The sequence below is a fragment of the Mesitornis unicolor genome, unplaced genomic scaffold, assembly GCF_000695765.1.
Source record: "Mesitornis unicolor isolate BGI_N332 unplaced genomic scaffold, ASM69576v1 scaffold44707, whole genome shotgun sequence".
Classification (NCBI taxonomy): Eukaryota; Metazoa; Chordata; class Aves; order Mesitornithiformes; family Mesitornithidae; genus Mesitornis; species Mesitornis unicolor.
The window spans coordinates 88,448-107,803 of record NW_010196707.1 but is presented as its reverse complement, the minus strand read 5'-3'; the positions used below and the strand labels follow the sequence as shown (position 1 = coordinate 107,803).

Below are 19,356 nucleotides of genomic sequence, written 5' to 3'. Positions count from 1 at the left end.
GCTTCATTGCTTGAGCTGGGTATTGGGTGCACCCAAGAATGCAACAATAAGAGGACCTCTGATTGCTTTTGAGAGATTAGTATTTTGGGCTCCGTAAGTCTTTCCACTCCTTTAAAAATAAGCACAAAGGGCATTCTCCTTGTTAGATTAGGAGATCTAGTTCAATATCAAACAAACCTTTGGTCTTTACGCACTACCAGAAGCATTATTGATAGTCAGGGGGAGGGTAAGTTATTTCATTTCAGAATTTGGAGATAATCTGAATGTGAAAATGAGATTTTTCTCTCCACTTCCTGCAGTACAAATACAGAGAAGCCTTCCTGAGAGACAGAGGCCAGCAGATTGGATTCCTCAGTGCAAATGATGATCCCAAAATCAGGCATGTTCTCAGAGTGGGGAAACTCCAGAGTGATAACGAATACAGGAGTGGATATGCCCGAAACAGGGCACAGTTCCAGAGTCACATCAACCAGCCAGGATTCCTGCATGCTAAGAGAAGCCAGGAGCTTGCAAGCAATGTTAACTACAGGCAACCTTTGCACCAATACACATGTGATCCTGAGCAGCTAAATGTGAAGCATGCAAAGCAGGCCTACACGCTGCAGAGTGATGTAAGTATAGCTGAGTGATGCTGTCCTTCCAAGTGCTAGGAGCTGTGTGCAGAAATGTGCTTCGCAGACCTTACCTATCAACAGAATCTCATTCTTGAAAGAACTGCAGTCTGTTTGCTGAAAATGAACAGCTTGTTTATTATTGACCCTGTTGCTCTTTATATGTCCTCTCTTGAATACCAAGGGTTGATTGATGTGGTTTGATTAGAGCCAAACAAAATAATACACACTGGTATGTGTTTCATTCGCTCAGGTGAAATACAAGTCTGACTTGAACTGGCTCAGAGGCCTTGGCTGGACTCCTCCAGGTTCTTACAAAGTCGAAATGGCAAGGAGAGCTGCTGAGTTGGCATACATTCGGGAAATGGCGTTGCGAGATGCTTCTGCTCAGTATGGACCTGGAGTTGTAAGTAGAGTAAACCATTCTTCTCACAAATCCTGACAGCTCTGCTCTCTAGAAGGCAGGCAGACACACACACACAGTTTAATATTTTTGAATGCTCCTAGAAGACTACAGTTCTCCCCATTATTTGAACAGAATATATCTAGTTGCCTCATGAAGCTTCGTGGCTTTGTGTACACCTTAATTTGAAGGGACCTCTCAAGAGAATTCAACACTGTCATGGCTGAGGAATTTCTGGAGGGACTAAGAAGTGCCACAGGATAGGATTTACTTATACTATGGGATGTATTTCCCTTAACTTGTGGGTGTTGTCAGATCTCCAAGTGTCCTGATATCTCCATGAGGGCAGAAATGGAGGTGGAAGGGGCTTCCTATACAACTATCCTTCTCTTTTTCCAATTTCAGCAAGACACTGTGCGTTGCCATGTAATTACTTGTTGCCACGTAATCTCCACAGGTAACTGTATTGACAAGCTTAGTGTAGCCTCCTAACAGGACAGTGTGTGCTGCGGGAGACTCCCCAATACTGTGGGATGCTTTTCTCAAAGAGGGAATGCTCCAGCCTCCTCCATCTCTGCCCAGCTCAAGCTGCAAGAAATTACAAGCTGGAATCTCCCAGGTTTTCCTTCTCTCAATCTGCAGTGTCCTGGCACAAAAGTGCAAAAATCCATACAAGGACCTTGTAGTCCCCACAGTTAGGAATCATTATGTTACGATAAAAGAGGACTTCTGCACTTTCAATACCTGTTTCATTCAGGTTTTAGCTCTGGCAACAAGTCAAAGAATAATCCAGCCCAAGAGAAATAGAACATATCCATAATTAACATTCCTATTTGAAAAGTTGCTCAGGAAATAAATTATAACTATGGTTAAGTAATGCAAGTATTGAGGACTGCCAGCAATATCTTCTTAATGCCTATGTGTGATAATGATCTGGTGATCCCAGGGAAATCTACAGGTGTGCAATCGACCTGGCACTCAGGTGTTTGCTGGTTTGCTCTTTATTTAGGGCTCAGATTAGAAATTAGGACTTGAGAGCATTCAGTCCTTTGATATATGTAGTATCTAACTTACATGAACAGCTCAGTTTTTCACACTTTTCCACTTTAGAGATTTGCTCAGTGCAGAGCAGTGATTTTGATTTTTCTTATTTGTTTTCCAGTTGTGGCAATTTTTAATATGAAAATATTTTTTTAGACAGTAGTTAAAACCTTCTCCTGTCCGCTGTCTGTCTTCACAATTTACTTGGGTTTGATTTTACAGGACCAATTGGAGACAGAAGGATCTCAGCAGGTCACAGTCAACCCTGATGCTTCAGAAATTCTGCAAGTCAAGCGAAGGAAAATGCAGATGTATCAGAAGTAAACGGAAATATGACATAACACAAAGAGATTTTCACCTTGTCTGGCAAATCTTGTAGCTTTTCCAGTTTTCTGGGAAGCACAATAGATGGCATCTAAGAACTTTTTGTTTTAAAAAGCAACCTAGACATTGCAATTTATAACTAATAATTTTATTTTTGTGTGGATATTTGTGATTTATCACAGTATGTATTACAGAATTTGATATTTATTTAAAGCTGTAAATTAAATTAATACTAGACTGGCAGGCTCAGCTTTGTACTATAGATGAATGAACCTGATTAGTAGAATAGAAATTAATTTTTAATGAATAAATCAGATTAATCTTATGCCATACTTGTAGTTTTTGGAAGTTTTTATGTTCCTAGATTGCTGGCAGCATTGACCTAAGAGAATACAAAAACATCATTCAGGAGGCTTAACAGATGAACAAGATAAAGGCCAGTGGAAACAAAGTTATTGACTAACCAAGGGCACACCTTTTAATGGACATCAAAGAATTTGTTCTTGATTAACAGGGTGTATTCAGATCGCAATTAGTTCTTCAGTCTTTTTCAAATCTTCCAAAGCAAAAAATCAGAATTAGTTTGTTAGAAATTATCCCAATAGAGGTAGCTATTGACAGATGAGATAGCTGCTTAGAGAAGGTTGTAAACGCTGGAGTCGCTTTACTTACTGATGGGTTTTGCCTACAAAATGTGGGCTTATTTCAAAGCCCCCAACAAGAAAATCATCACTGACATTCTAGAAAATGCTCTAAGGCTGTTTTCAAGATGCTGATGAAGGGTGCCCCATGTAGGCCATGAGGAAATATCAATAAAGTTTTTGGTTGAAGAGGAGGCATTTGGGGAAATTATAAAAATAAGTTATTAGCTCCATCTTACCATTTGTCATTCCAAAGCTGTCTCCTAATGAAGTGACCTTGACTGAGACTGGGTTTTGGATTTAATCCAGCTGAGAAATGTTGTCACATGGGTATAAACTCCTGGCTTGTTTTTTAACCCACACTCATCACCCCAGCTCACAAGGCCATATACGTAGTAGGAGCCATTTTCTACACAGGTTAGTGGGCCTCCAGAGTCTCCCTGATGAGAAAAAGCACACAGGTTCAAAACTTGAAGCAAAATATTAACCAAAATAAGAATGTTCCTCTCTCGTCATAAGCCTTTGAAGCTGTAATGATGGTTTTTTACTGTCAGATGTACCACAAGATCCTGCTCAGTCTCTGAGCAGGCTTGCAGTTCTGGAACCAGGTGAAATGATACCAGACTTTTTGGATGCAAGTTTTCATTTGTTCAGGTCTGTAACATATATCTGACAAGGTCACATGAAATTTGACAGGCATTAAGAACCTGAGCTCAGAAAGATAAAGATGTGATCCTTGGTACAAATTAAAACACTTGATCTCTCCCACACCCCTCAAAATAACTTTATTCTGAGCTGGTTGGTCTCATCTTTTTGTTTTATTGGTGATTTCTATTGTGAAGTATGCTTGCAGTGGTAGTTTGCACTCCAGGAAGCATTGCTCAAAGTCTTCTCTATCTTACAATGGTATAAATATGGACTTGCTATACATTTGCAGTAGCTGTAATGAAAAGAAATGTTAATCTTGACTTTCCCTGGAAGTGAAAATCAGATCAGAATTGGTGCTCATGGCAGAGGCCATAATAAAATTGAGAGAAAAAGGAAAGTTTTCAGATTATTATGACAAACTGTCTCAGAAGTCAAACTTTCCAGGCTAGTCTCTAACTTCCATAGATCTGCCTGTGGCTGACAGTGACAACATGAGCTCTAGGGATATACGTCTCAAACTGCACTGGAGAAAGACGATGTCTGTTGAAATATGCTGATGGGAGAAACGGATACATATGCAGCACCCTGCCAAAGCTATTACTCTTCACAGCCTGACTATTTACACAAAAAATTAGTGTTCAGATACAGGAAAAGCAACAGACCTGACAAGAATCAACTCCGGATCTCTGAAGATTTCCTGCACAAAACATGCTTTCATCCAGCATGCGATCATATGCTCTGGGTGCATTGCATTTCCTCTGTGAAATCAGCTTGACACTGGCATCTAACAGCTGACGAGATGTTTCATCTATGGGATGTACACCAAAAAAATGGAGTCACCTTCCTCCCAATCCTGTTACATGTTGTCTTTGTTCAAAATATGAGCCTACTTGCTGTTTGGATGGGAAGGAGCAAGAGCAGGGGTGGTGCATGGGCTAGCCTGGGAAGAAAAGCAGCATCTGTCTGAAATGGTAAGTGTTAAGAGTTGGAGCCTAGAAGCTTCACTCAGGACATGGAGTTATTTCCTGAATAAAAGCAAAGTTAGGCTTTCAGAATGTGGCCCCAATCAGCTCTACTCGTGTAATCCAGCTTTCCAAAGGTGCTGGTTGTCTGCAGCTCCCACAGGCCCCAATGGGATTTTGAGCTGCTCAGCACTTCTCAGGTTGGTGCCATCAGATGTTTTAACACGCAGGCTAATGAAACAGATGAAAACTGAAAATCATACAATATTTAAGGGCAATGATTAATTACAGTGAATCTAAAGACATAACTTGACATCTAAAGGCAATAGCCAGGGTTTCAAAGCACTACATCTGTAGATAATTAAAGGTGGTTTATAAGTTTGGTTCTGCTTGAGTTTCAGGAAATATTCCATTTCTGCAGTGATTTCCTGAAATGCTAATAATAGCTCTGCTTAAAGAAGTAGCCATCTAGTTTGAACACGTACAGGGTACTTGATAGTCTTTGTTGGGGAAAAAAATTTCCCTGTACCCTTTTTAAGAGAGACTTTTTATTTGGAACTTTTAAAAAGTGTCCATTAAATTCTGTTGGTGCATTCTGATCAAATGAACACACTTGTCTCTTGTGGACTTCAATGAGAGTTACATCAGAAGGGAGAATTTGGTCCTATGTATCGTATCAGGCTCTATCAGTCACAAAGCACTAGGACACCTACTGCAGCCTCAGTGACACATTTTCCTTCTGCTGCTTTACAGCAACACATCAATCAGAACATGAGAAAATGCATTTTTCAGAAAATTGCCATTATCTTTTTTTAAGCATAGTAATTTCTCCCCTTAGGATTTACTGCAGGCAAGAAAGGTTTTGGATAGAGCTGGTTGAACTTGAAAAGCCTTGGAATTTTTTTATTATTTTTCAGTGCATCTGAAGATCCAGATGCTGCTTCTGAAAAGCTTTATCTGACCCAATGGGCTGGAAAAGCACGTGAAAGTTCTTGTCTGTCTTGGACCTGTCTTGAAATACACAAACTATACAATAGCCTCTCTCTTGATAACTTCTTGTTTCTGTTGCTGGCTTCAGATGAAACCATGACATGGTGTGTCAGATGGCAAGCAAAAACAATACGTCAGGGATTTTTTCAGAACTCGGAAAGGGTTGGTAGGTCTAGCAGTTGGAGATTTCTGCTAATGAGCGATTTCCATGGCAGGGTTTAGCCATCCTTAGTTTTTAATTCCATGTCTTGGTTTCTCTGAGTTTCTAGGTCTACATTTCAGCCTGGCAATTGCTACTGGCAGTACCAGCCCACATTGCCATGGAAGTACATGCCAAACTCCATCTAGCCCATAAATACCTGTCTCTGTCTCGCCCCATCCAGAAATGAAGCAGTCAGTCCCAGCAGGAAAGGAGAAGTTAGGCAAGCACGTGGTTTTCACATGCTTTGTTTCCACTGCACAGTGACCATCAACTGGCTTCAGTTTAAGTAGTGCTGGAGAGAAGATAAACAACAGCAAGAAGTATTTGTAGACCTCGTCCCTGGTGTTTTGCTCCTCCCACACAGTGACTGCTGCCTGCCCATCACGATTCACATCCCAAAGATTCAAATGGGTTTAAACCACAATTTGGCCTAATTATTTCCAGAATAGAGTCTCAATGGGGGTTTCCATTGACTTTAGTTGGAGAGAGGCGCTTTGAACAACTGAAGTTGGAGGAGAGCCACGTGAACATTCAATAAAAGGGATTTACCAATATCATTGTGTGGGACACCATTCTTCTCTATGTATTTGTGATGCACAATGATCTTCTCCACATCAAATATTTGCTCGTGATGCTCTCTCTTCTTGAGGTCTTGCTTTCCAAGGGCTACTCGGAGATTTTCTGCTGGCTCTCTACAATAAAGGTAAATTACATGCAGTCATTGTCTATCAGTGGTGGCGAAAACCCACACCTTTGGTATCTGGAAGTCAAGATACTGCTTCCTCTTGTGGAGCGTGGCCAGAAGATTTCCTAAAATTGTTAGAGGAAAGCTTAGTCAGGGAAGTGGTGGTATTGGACAATATGTGTGCTCTTGTTGCAATCATGAAATAAAGTGATATAAAGCTGCATGAAGACTCTTTTCTTTGTATCTAGGGGAGAGTAGGAGTGTGCACACAGTTCATTACTGTGGCTGTGATGATGAGTGGTAAGTCATGGAGCCATGGGAGATAAATTGCTTGCCACTGTCTGGGCATACTTAAAATCATCTGTGCTGGAATGATCTATGGAGTGTAGTTCACCAGTTTCCAAGGATGGTGGTTTCCAACCTGTCCAACAAAAATGTTGAAGGAAGTGTCATATTCTAAGCTGGCTGGCACATAAGCAATTAAGATCAAAATATGCATTTTATCTGTTCTGGAGATCTTAATTATGATGCAATATGTGATGTTGCTTATGGCGTCTCAATATTCGCTGAAGTTTTCATGGAGTCTCTTTTATACATTGCAAAACCTTGTTTCTTTCCTCCTTTTTTTTACTCTCAATTATTTTAGCTCATTTAAGGCGAGTGGGGGATAAGTTTAATTTGTTACTCCAGCAAACTCCATTTTCAAATATATATATGTGTGTGTGTGTGTGTGTGTGTATTTTCAAGTCTGTGTTCATTTATTCACAGATATGTTTTCCTTTCAATTTGATTCCCAGCAATCACTTGGATTGCAAAAATTTGGATTCCAAGCTGTCTTTATTAACCAACCTGATTTTTATATGTTTATCTACACTAGGTAGGACATGCACCTACTCAATGCAGTGCCCAGCAGTGAGAACCCAGCATGCTTTAATGAGCACTCCACCACAGAGATGTCTGCTTGTTTTTGAAGTTTTAATCTGCAGAGATGCCATCCAGGGATGTTTGCCCGCTGTAGTCTTAGCTCCACCATAGATCCTCTTGAGTGAGCTTTGAATTTCTGGTTGTCCACACGTTTTGAATATTTCATTTGATGCAGGTGAGTCTATTGGGCTGTCTGTTGGCCATGCGCTCTCTTCAGCTGCATTGGAAGAGACAACAGGTGTATAATGCAGAGATAATATTGGACTGGAGGAGTTAAATAACAGAGGGTCCCCTGCTTCTTGCTGCTCTGGACCACTTATGTGCTGCTAAACAGCTCACTTCTAATTCCTTACCTGTTCCTGAGCAGGGTGAAATGTCACAGTAGTCCCATTCCACTTTTTGATTTTTTCTGATGTAGCACCAGGGTTTTTCATCCTCATCGGGATTCCTGAAGGGAACAGTTGAGAGCATCAGCCAGTGGGAATGGGGAAATCTCCATGAAACCAGTGAAAGAGCTGAGGATGCTTAGGGGAGCAGGTTCATGTTCCCATATGAGAGTCAAACTTCCAAAGATACTCTTTCGTAAGACTTGACAAAGAAGATGCCTGAGATAAGGGAGTGGGGCTTCTGCCATTTTACTATCCCCATACCTATATTAACCCTAAGAAAAATGAAGGACTGATTCAGGGGAATGAGGGCTGCTTCTGGAAGCCTCACATCAGTACAGTGACCTAGAAAATACATCTCTAACATCCCGGTATTTCACAGACACACAGTGTCTAAAAAGAGCTGAGATCTTAACACCGTCAGTTTGTTAAATTCATGGGCAGTTTGTCTTCTGGTAGACCTCTACAGTTGCTTCTTCAAAATATTACCTGCAGAAGTTGTGTTCACCGATGCCATAAGAGTCAGCGTCCTCCATAAAGGCGTTAATAGGGTAGTCCAAGAGAGCATGGGAATTCCAGTGCAGGCAGGTCCTGCCATTCACTGCTTGGTTCACTCTTCCTCTGTAGTTAGGGGAGGCCTCTTCATAGCAATCATCTGGTCCTATAGGAAGACAATGCTGATATGAAGATGACTTTTGTGTTGTTCCTTGCCCAGAGTAGTTCCTCTTCCTTCCCTTCGTTGCCCTACATTCATTTTTTGAAGCATCAGAAGGACCTACTGGGTCATGTAATGATATCCCTTATCCTACATAGGCCAGAAGTAAGAGTAATCTCCCAACACCTGTCCAGCTTGAAGCTTGGTTGACTTCAAATGCCTGAAACCTCTTTCCATGGTAAAAACCTAGCAGCTAAGAGGTGTCTTAATGGCAAAGCAGAATCTCTTCATCAGTGGCCTGGCCAAGAAATTGTACCAGCAGAATTAGACAGAAATGGGCACAGAGCTGCTATCATGCTAGGCCAATGGATGTGACAAAAGAAGGTTGTGGGCTTGTGAACCTAACCTGCAGGCGAGCTGGAGGAAAGTTACCTGCATTGTGGAGCAGGACATGAACTTTGAAGTGAAATCAACTTTTAAAAGAGAAAGAAATAAATCCTTCTCCTTGGAAATGTGTGGTGTGTGGTGCCCATGGTGGTCCTGCAGAGGCAGAAGGCTCTTCATGCAGGCTAGGGTAATCCCATGCCCTTGGCCACCCATCCGTGTGTCAGTGGCTGTCCCTTCAGTCTGGGCAGTCACAGGCAAACAGATATGAATCTTCACTACATCAGCTTTCAGGTGTTTAGGGAAAGTCTGATGATCCTTCTCCCTATGACACCTGCAATCTCTGGGAAATGTGTGCTTGCTCCTTATATATCAGTGGGACCTTGTTGAAGCACACACATAAAACATCAGGACATGAATTGTTGAGAGCCTCTTTACTGGTGGTGGCTGCAGAAGTCAGCCTCTTCCTTCAATGCTCTCCTCAAGGAGGCCAGTGCCCCGGGTGCACTCAGACACTTGGTGTGATCACAGCATCCATCAGTATGACTGCAGGGTGAAGCCTGCCCCTGGCTGTCTGGAGGCTTTGCCCCTCTCCCCTGGTGCTGTCACATACCGATATCACAGAATCTTCCTCTGAAAGGTTCAGGGCACTTGCAGGTGAATTTTGATCTGATTCTGTGCCGTTTGCAGCTACCTCCATTTTTGCATGGGTTTGGCCTGCATGGTGAAGAAGCTGTCAATATGGAAAACACAGAACAGCCTCGTCACTCTGTTGAACACTTTACAGCCACTTGCATGCTCAATGGGCGCAGGAGAGCTCCCACTTAGCCTGGTGGCTTCAAGTTCTTATGAGCTCTTGAAAATTACTTGTCACCCAGGGCCTCACCAGTGACTGAAACACCACCCTGTACATCAACCATGACTCCTTGTTAACCAGCCCCATGGCTGGAAGCCATAGCGACTCAGGATGACCAGGGCAGGCCCAACCTCTGCGGTGAGCTGCATGCGATGTCCCACTGCTGACCATCTGTGGTGAGGTGACCTCATGCTGTCCCCACCGTAATTCACCTAGCACCACGCTGAGTGAGAGCCTTTTCTGATGGGGCTGCGCTCACCTTTTTGGCAGTCGGGTGTCTTGTAGGGGTGACTGCAGCTGCACTGAAAATAAGGTGGGGTTAATGTAATCAGACAGTCTCCTCCATGGCACCTCTTCTCCAAACACATGTCCTTCACTGTGGAAAACAGAGACATGAGGTACTTTATCAGTGTTTGTGTGTGCACAAGAGCTGTGCCCTCACAAGGATCATGGGCAGACGCACTTTCTCCTGATGCTTTGAGAAGACTTTCAGCTGTCTGGTGGGGACTTGGGATTTCCCTTCTTGTTCACATTATCTATGGAAAACAATCTACAGGACCAACAAGCAGCTCACCACTGCACACCTAGCAGGGGATATAGGAGCACTTTCTGCACACCTGAAGTCTATATTACTGGATATCACTTTAGGTAGACTTTGTTCTGGATGTGAGACCTATGAACATGATGGTGTTGGGCTGTCAAAGCCCTCACCCCAGCAAACAGTGAGTTTGTAAAACCCCATGTTTGCTTCCATTGGCAGAGCTGCAACTGTAAGAACAGTTGCCAAAATAAGTAGTGTAAGTAAGCGAAGACAATTACCTTTCTCGCAGGTAGTCCCAGTATATGGCTTGGAGCAGAGACAGCTGAAGCTGCTTCCTCTGGTTTCACACCTACCGTTGTTCTTGCAAGGGTTGGAGGAGCATGGGTCTGCTGGAGTAAGAGTGGAGATCTTTTAGTTTAACTTTCAGCTTCTCCACCTCCATCACCTTGCTTTTCCTTCCTGCATTTTCTGAATGTAGCAGGCTGCCTTTCTGTCCACAGCATCCAGTGTAATAGGTACCGCATTTACACATCAGCTGCAGAAGCAGCTATGACCAAAGCCTATTGCAAGCTGCAACATTTCACAGCTTTGGATCTGGAGCACCTCAGCTCCCTTTGCCATGTCTACAATGGAGCTATAAGGGGCAAGTCCCTTCCCTTGCTCAGGGACAGATTTACCTCTATGGCAGTGACAGAAGTAGGTGTCTTAAGTGCCAGAGCTGGCCCTGGGCATCTGGACTCATGGATTTAGTGTGAAGGGGTATGGATTTGGCATTGCCCTGGTTATGACATGGCAATAAATCTCCCCTGGAAAACCCACCGACCACAATTACAGTGTAATATATCCCTGGGTGGATACTGCTGCGAGGGAGCAGGCACCTGGTGTCACTTGCGTGCTGCTCCTTACACCCTGATCAACCTCTCCACTCCAGGCTGCTGGGAGCAATTGGTGTTGGGGACAGTCACACACCAGCTCTGCTTGCTTTGTACCAGGGGGTAACCCAGAGCATCTTACAGTCAACCTCCTTGTCTCTCCTTCTGTGTTCCCTGAGCAATCTCAAGGATCCATTCCTGTTCTCTGGAAGTTTGGTGAAACAGAAAAAGAAAAAGAAAAGAAAAAAGCCTACAACTGAGGGAAAAAAAGGAAAAAAAAGGAGATCTGCTCTACATTTGGTTCCCAGCATAAATACAGAACATATATCCCATGAAAACAGCAATTACATCTTACAGTGTCTATAGACAAATAAGCCTGTGCTTTTTTGTAGTAGCAATCAGAAATGTTCTGCATGATCAGAATCCATCCTGTGAAACCCGGAGATAAAACACAGGCTCCTTACAAGAGAAATACAAAGGAGAACACTGCAAACAATCCTCCTAACTCATCCCTTTGATGCAGGCATTTCGAGAGCAGGCTGGCAGGCGAGGCCTGCCACACTCACTCTGCAAGCATAGGGTTGGGATTTTACCCCTTCCTCGCCTCCCTGTCCACCCCTCAGAGGTACCTTTTTCTGTGTCGCTGTAGCCAAAAAATGCCTCGAACCAGTCAGGGTCCTCCGAGGCTTGCTGCTGGAGTGAGAGGTCCTGATCCTCTTGCCCAAACTCATCGTAGTACTCGTAGTTGTCAGTCTCATCTGCAGGGAGGGGTGAGAAGAGAGTGGGAAAACAGAGGAATTAAAACTGCTTGAAGGAGAGAATCACAGAATCACAGAGCGTCAGGAGATGGAAGGGACCTCGAAAGATCATCCAGTCTAACCCTCCTGCCAGAGCAGGATCACCTAGAGTAGGTCACACAGGAAAAGGTATGAAAGAAGTTATTCCTGGGGATGGACAGGCCTTTTCTCCTTCAGCCCATTTGGCATCAGTGGGTCCAGAGCTCACACCATCTTGAGGACCAAAGGTGCTGTTTAGCTCTTCCTTGGTATGGGCAGAGCTCACTCCATGCCTGGCATGGCCACCAGCACACCCTACAGCACGCTCTTCAGCATACCCTTCAGCACACCCTGCCAGGCCCAGCTCTGCCCTTGTGGCCACTCCTGGAGGCCGCCGGGCCCTGGCTGCTCAGCCAGCTTCTGTGGTGACAGACCCCAGAGGGGACACAAACAGGGACTCTGCAGACAAGGACACAAGCCCCCACACAGCACCACAGCCAGGGGAGATGCTGATGTTACCAGCTGTTACCACAGTGAGAAAAGGAGATTTATATTCCTACAAGAAGAAGGGGTTTTCATCACCGCCGCTGTGGCGCAAGGCAAGACCTTCACTGCTACATGGGAGCCTGCTGCGTGTGGGGACACAGAAACCTGTTTTGAGGGAAATTGGAGGGGAGTCAGAACCCAGGGCACCCACACAGCTCTGTGGCTCCCCGTCCACAAAACTCCTTTGGAGGAGCAAGGCCTGGTGCAGCAGATGTGCTGAAAAGCTTGCCCTTGCCTCCAGCCTCCCCACATCCTCCCTGGGAGCCCAGCACCATCAGGACCTGCTTTGCCAGTCAGTTTTTGGGGGAGCAGCTGATTAAAGTGGGCTGGCAGCTCCTTGCGCAGGTACGGCTGGGGCCGGGTTGCTGTGTGGGGTCTGCGGCCAGGGGAAGCCACTCTGGTGTTTCAAAGACAAGCTATGGTAATGAGCAAAGCTAAGCTACATACAGAGACATTTTAAAAAGCTCTCCCCTAGGGCTGGACCGATGGCCCCATGGATAATGCTCTGCCTTGAACTGATTATCAACTGCATTATCTTAGTTTTCTCTCCTCATTCATTCACTTGCAGCCTTTATCTTTATTCTTTTTTTTTTTGCTACAGAAAAAAAAAAGAAATTCCACTTTTGTACAATGGGTGTTTTATATTTCATATTAAAATAGAACCATCTTTTTTTCTTCTTCTTTTTTTTTCCTATGTGCCAACTCTCATTTCTCACCAGAAAAAAAAAAAGAGGAAAGTTTCACCTCATTTATTGCTATATCAAGTCAAGACTCCTTTTCCTCAGCTCATTATTTCCACAGGAGCTGAGTCTCGACAGTGTGCAAGTGTTGCAGAAGTGTGTGCCTTGCTGAGGAACAGAAGGATCTCGCTGGAAGATAAGGACATTGTCTACAGTGAACAAAATTAAATTTAATGTGATGTAGTTAAGAAAGGAAAACAAAAAGAGGGCTTTGCCTTAAATGCAGGCTGCAAGCTCTCTTTGTTGAAGGGGAGATTTTGCAAGCGGACTTGAGTTTGAGGGAATTGTCTGAAGGAGTCTGGTTCTGTTTGCTGTTTATTTTCAAAATCTTAGCGGGGGATGTTGACTTTTATTCCATAGATGCTTTAAAGAAGTATTCTGAGTGATGGGGTAGTCCTTTGTATAGAAGAGATATACCTGTTAAAAGTTATGGAGGATGAACAGGGGAGTTACAGCTGTCAAATCAGACTGCAAACACACCCAGCGTGCTTTACAGAGACTGGTGAGGGCTCTCTTGAGTCAACAGAGGAAAAACAAGTGCTCAAAATAAGCATAAATAGCTAAGCCGTTGTACCATGATTTTTAAACCAGCTGCTCAGTGTAAGTATGGTGTTAAGAAATGATGTTACTATCACTTCATATTGTTACATCAGGATGATTTCTTAGCAATGGATTAATAATTTAATAACAACACTTATGAAATTATTTGTTGATCCATTATGGCCTATTTTAAGTGCATCTCTGTGGTAAAACTCAAGTTGGCCAAGGTGCAATTCCTGTTTTGCAGGATGCCTGCTTCTGGTGACTCTGCCCGGTGGAGGAGCACAAACCCCTGTTAGCACTGACAGGGCAGATCACTCCCCTGGGCAGTTTTGGGACAGGCTAATGCACACCTGAGGCCAGGTTGGCACCTGGCAGCCCTTGAGGAGAACACTTCCTAGTGGCCTGGGTTGAGGTTGAGAGGGTGGCATGGAGCAATCCCCTCATGGGGATTACCATTAAGTGAAACTTAATGACTAAGCTATGGAGTTAAAAGCATATGTGGAAAGGTCTTAGAAAACATCAGCAAACCTTTTTGGGGACCCTGCCCCCCTGTGAACACAATGGGAGTCAGGAAGCTGAGCTGTCTGGCCGGGAGACTGGCCAAGGTGACGTAAGAGTGCATCCAAAATTAATCTGAGAGTGCATGAGAAATCACCAGTGTCCCTGCTTTCTCCATCACTATCCCTCTTTATGAAACTCTGAAACAGAAATAGCTTCTGCTGGTCATGTGAGTAATGCTTCTCATCTCCCAGCTACTCTGTGTCCTCCCCAGCCACACAAAGCAGTGAAAAACAAAGAACAGAAAACCTTGACTTGGGTACATGATATCAAACTAAAAGATGTCTTCCTATTTATCTTTGCTTTGACATTAAATAACTATTTGACTTTCCCATCTCTCATTTAAGAAGTGCTTCCATTCCATTTTTTTAATTATTCATAACAAGCCATAGGTTTAGTAAAGCAAAAACAACACTTTTTTTATCTGAGCACATAATTAACGCACGAAGTCTGAGACACTGGTTGATTTAAACATATTACTAAATCACAGTGTTCATTCTTTGTAAGTGCTGGAAAACCTTAACATGCTTAAAAAAAGCAGTGATCTGACATTTGTCACTGAAATGTGACTATTACATGAAATTAAATTAGACATCCTGCATGCAAATTTTCAAAGAGTAACTTTCCTCTGTGTAGTACAAAAAAATCCCCCCATAATTGATAGGCAGAGATTGACTTTTAAAGCTTCAAATCAGCTTTGAGGTCTGGGTGATCTTTTAAACTGCTCAAGCTTTCATCTGCAGTTTTTCACATTGCCAAGAGCTGTCAATCAAGCGATGGATTTCTGATCAATATCCCCTTGTTCATTAGCTTACACAGGCTCTCTGTTACGGGGAGAACAGATATCCCAATGCTGGCAGTCACACTGTTTTCAAAACCTCCGCTGGATCAAGTCATGACTAATGTTCCGAGTGGGAAAGTGATGCATTAGGATGCCATCAAGTGACCTGAATTGCGAGGTAACTTTGTTGGACTGCAGTTGTCAAGATGAGTGATGTGCCAAGTTAAACCCTATTGCCATCGCACATCAAGAGCGCCAGAAAGTACCCGGCGTTTATTGAAGCTCTCTGAACCTCTGGGAATCAACTGAAGTCTGGCCTAATTTCAGCGGGATGAGTTTTCCTACCACCTTTCTAAATACTTTTTGTCTCCAGCTCTGAGAATAATGCAGTGTTATTTTTATGAGGCTGACTATATTTTAAATAATGAGATGTCCCCCATTTACTGTTGCAGAGACAGACCTCACGGTATTTCCTCCCATCCATGCAGGCTGTGGCTGGGAGTATCTGCAGCTTCAGAAAGAAATTGCGAAAGAAGTGAGACCAGCTAACAACAAAGCCAGAAAGCCTTTCAAACAGTTTTGTGACTGTTACTTAAAAGCAGTTTTGCAGCACTTTTTCCTTGCTGGATGCTGTGTGAAGGCAGATGATGATGGCTGAAGGAGTGGGGACTCACAGGTGGGGAGCAGGAGAGCGCAGGGTCAGTGGAAGGACAGAGTTATGGACCATAAAGTGTAATGGAGTGCATGAATTAAGGAATTGTGGAAGGGATGCTTACCATCAAAAAGTGAATCAACCAGGTTGCACAAGGCTTGTGCATATAGTCTGAAGCCAAGAACATGACTTTGTGGCCAAACACTTGCAGAAGCCAAATACTGAGATCAGACACATAAATGACTTGGATATTTGCTTTCAACACACATTGTGTTAGAAAAGCAACACTGATTCAGGGAAAGAAGCAGTGCTGTATGAGCTACAGGGCTGATGGACTCACAGGTTTGATCTGGAAGCCAAAATGCCACCAGAATGAACAGAATGTGGGTCACTGAGTGCACAGTAAAAGCCATATTTTTTTTTTTGGCAGTAAAAGGAGAAAAATCAATTTAACCCTTCATTAGCTATAAAATACAAACTCAGATCTAAGAGCCACTGAACTCAAGAAAAGGAAGAGCAGGACTTGACCACAAAAATAGAAAAATATTGACAATAAAACCATAATCCTCCACGTGGACCAAGTAGGCTGCAAAAGGATAATAATATCTACAGATCCTCACACAACATTCATCACAGCTTTTCTCTTATCAACATCTTAGCTTTCAATGATTTTTACTTGCATGAGCTTGTAAACACTTTTCGAATCTTCTTGCACTTTGTACAAAACCTTGTGAAAATAAGTTCTACAGTTTGTTGTATGCTGGAAGGGAAAGTTAGAGTTAGCCTTCATTTATGTGACCTTCAGTTTGCATGCATAGAGAGACTCCTTGCTTATCCTTCTGTGAGGTTTGCAGCCCAACTGCAAACTTCTCCTCCAGCCCATGACCTACTGCGTCATCCATGGGTCCCCAAAGCTGTGTTGAGCACAGGAGGCCACAGAGTGGCAGAAAAGTCCTGGCTCGGAACAGAGCTGTGAGTTGCAGTTTTGGTCTAGGAGTATCCCATGATCAGCTGCAAATTGGTGCTTTATTTTGGGCTCCAATGTGCCAGACGTGCTCCCGGCTGGGACCTGATGCAGCGCTGTCTCCTGCACTAACACAGAGCACACGTGAAGGTCTGAAAGTGCTCACCACATTACTTGTCCAAAGTGAAACAGACTTTCTACATGATCATGGACTTTATTTTGAGCTCAGAAAAGCTGTGCATGAAGTTATTAAAACTTATCACTGGGTGCTAGTGAAGAGTCTTGATGGACCAGGTCACCAGCCTCTCAGTTTTGCATGCAGAAGTAAAAATTAAGACATGGAAACCACTTACCTCTCAGCAGGTCAGCCAGGAAGGAGAAATGGGAAGCCTGAAGGAGATAAAAAGAGGCAGAGAGTCAGCTTCTGAAATCAAATCCCAGCACGGAGCTTGGCTTATGGCATAAAGTTTCTCAGTGCTGGATATCCAGATAAGCTCATTACCCACTTTGCAGCTAACTGGGCTGGATTTTCAGAGCTCTTTCAAAAGATCATCAAAATGTCCTAAAAAGCCCACTGCTCCCAACAACTGACATGGGAGTTCTGGCTTTTATGAGCATCCAAGCCGCAGGGCTGGTGTGCTTTGGGAAAAACCTGTCCTGAATGAATTAAATTACCTTTTTGCTTTTGAAGTGGCTATTTGTCTTACTTCACGGAGATACTGACAGAGGCCACGCTCCAGCCGGCAGCAAAAGCTGGGGGGCTGGGATGTGCTTGGGAAGGGCAGAGCAGAGTTTGGACAGTGTGGCATAGTCCAGGAGCCTATGTCTGGTGAAGCCGGTGGGATTTGGACCTCCGAGCTGGAAGGTTGTCAATAACCTTTGGATGGAGGCAACTGGCACTTCCTGTGAGGAAATGCCGCATGTCTGACCTCTGACGTGGGGCTCCAGCCTTTCCTGTTTGGCTCATGATCAAGGGCAAGTGACAAAAGGAGACAGAAGAAGAAGGAAATCAGCTCTCAGCCTTTGAAGAGCATGAGTGAGGCTTGTCTGAAAGGAGACGCACTGACTCCTTACCAGGGATGCATCCCCCACGTGGAGATTTTGGCTCGCTTTCCTTCTTGCTCTAAATCCCAGCTGCGGACAGGGTTACCTGCCTTTGTGACAATACACGTGCTAACAGCGGGTGTAAAGGAGAACTGGAGCTGTTATTCTTCATCCTTCACATTATTTGTCACATGAAAACGTATTTCCAAATAATTTAACACACGTAATAAAGACAGAAAACATACACTCACACACGATTATTATGTGCACCTACACATTGCTGCAGATACAATTAACTGTAAATATATGCCCTGTTTAGTTGTGCATTATGTATTTAGCTGCACATAGAAGAAAGACATTCTCAGCTAACACTGGTTGTGACTAAGAACGAATGAATCAGAAGTAGTGAATAAGAAACAGGACAAAAAGAGCTCAGATTCACATTTGCGAATATTATCTGGAATATATAAATGAGTTTTTGCTTCAGGCACGTTTGCATCCCTCTTGTGCTTGAGGCAGGAAGAACAGACACTCCAGCACTCCCCTTCCCACTGACTTTAATGAGAGCGATGTCCTCCGAACCACTCAGCCGGGCCCCTTTCCACGTGCACTTAAGTAAGTCACACACGTACAAAATCAAATCCTCTGCAGCTGGGAGGACACACACACGTGCACAGAATTGCACCCCCCAAATAAGAGCAGAGATGAGGGTAAATGAGAAGGCTGTAAAAGCTTGGCCCTTGGTGTGTGTGTGTTTCTTAAGTGCAGGTACAGGGTTCCTCAGATCCTTTGCCAGACCTCAATGGAGACTGAAGAAGGAAAAGGTCTAATTGCTTCAATTACAATTAGTGGTAGCATTCATCCATCAGCACAAACCAAAACAAACCCTGCAAGTGTACTCCTTTCTCTTGGAGGAATAGATGAAACAAAGAAAAGGAAGCAGCAATGGGAGCAGGATAAAGCAAGAAATATTTCATCTCCCTCTCCTGCTCTCTGCTGTGCCCTGTTGTACTGTTTGTCTGATGGGGTTGGAAAGGGTTTAGGGCCAGAAGGGTTTGACTTCAGTGAGGTTGCTAAACCTGCCCTACACTCAGGGTGACCCGTGGCACCACTGAGGAATGTTCAGAGGGTTTCAGCCCAGTCTGAGGGAGGTGCAGGACGTGACTGCAACGTGCTCTTCTGTGCCTCAGTTTCCCCTAGCTGTAGAGGAGAGGTGATAGTTTCACACCACCAGAAGGGATGGCTCACACATCAAGAAAAAAAGGATGAGAGACCTAGCACTTTGCTACTCTACTTTCTTTTCCAGGTTACTGACCTACCTCTCCCATCCAAGCACTCCGCCATGGGCAGAGCTGACTGCAAAAGGGCAGATACCCTCAACTCCCTCTTACAATAAACCGATGCCTCATATTTCCAGCAAGAGCCTTCAGAGCAGGCAGTGGGCTGTGCTCTAGGGTGGCTGAGTCCCAAATTCTGATTCCTGTGTTTGGATGAAAGCCACTGTCTGCTGCTACAGTACAAAAGTTTCTGGAGCACCCAGCATGGAGAGTCCTACAGTTAAACCTAATCTTTATCATAGGTTCTGGTGTCCCGTTTTGTTCTGGAGCTTTTTCCCCTCGTGTGGCTG

The 19,356-nt window shown here is 43.9% G+C and overlaps 2 protein-coding genes across 2 annotated transcripts in view; one reads left to right on the top strand and one right to left on the bottom strand.

The window, feature by feature from the left end:
* Positions 1 to 2,711, top strand: part of NRAP (nebulin-related anchoring protein) — a 52,329-nt gene extending 49,618 nt beyond the window's left edge. Inside the window, exons 40-42 of the mRNA XM_010188565.1 lie at positions 300 to 611; positions 865 to 1,017; positions 2,278 to 2,711. Coding sequence (XP_010186867.1) covers positions 300 to 611; positions 865 to 1,017; positions 2,278 to 2,379 — 567 coding nt within the window. The 3' untranslated portion in view covers positions 2,380 to 2,711. The remainder of the gene's footprint in view (positions 1 to 299; positions 612 to 864; positions 1,018 to 2,277) is intronic.
* Positions 2,712 to 3,283: 572 nt separating this feature from the next.
* Positions 3,284 to 19,073, bottom strand: HABP2 (hyaluronan binding protein 2). The gene is made up of 14 exons (XM_010188566.1): positions 19,049 to 19,073; positions 18,286 to 18,380; positions 17,039 to 17,075; positions 11,755 to 11,883; positions 10,532 to 10,642; positions 9,972 to 10,088; positions 9,470 to 9,589; positions 8,307 to 8,478; positions 7,785 to 7,879; positions 7,402 to 7,648; positions 6,372 to 6,514; positions 5,980 to 6,114; positions 4,331 to 4,476; positions 3,284 to 3,460 (listed from the first exon to the last, which is right to left on the bottom strand). Exons 1-14 carry the CDS (start codon positions 19,071 to 19,073, stop codon positions 3,284 to 3,286), a joined length of 1,749 nt encoding a protein of 582 aa, XP_010186868.1.
* Between the last annotated feature and the right edge of the window lie 283 nt (positions 19,074 to 19,356).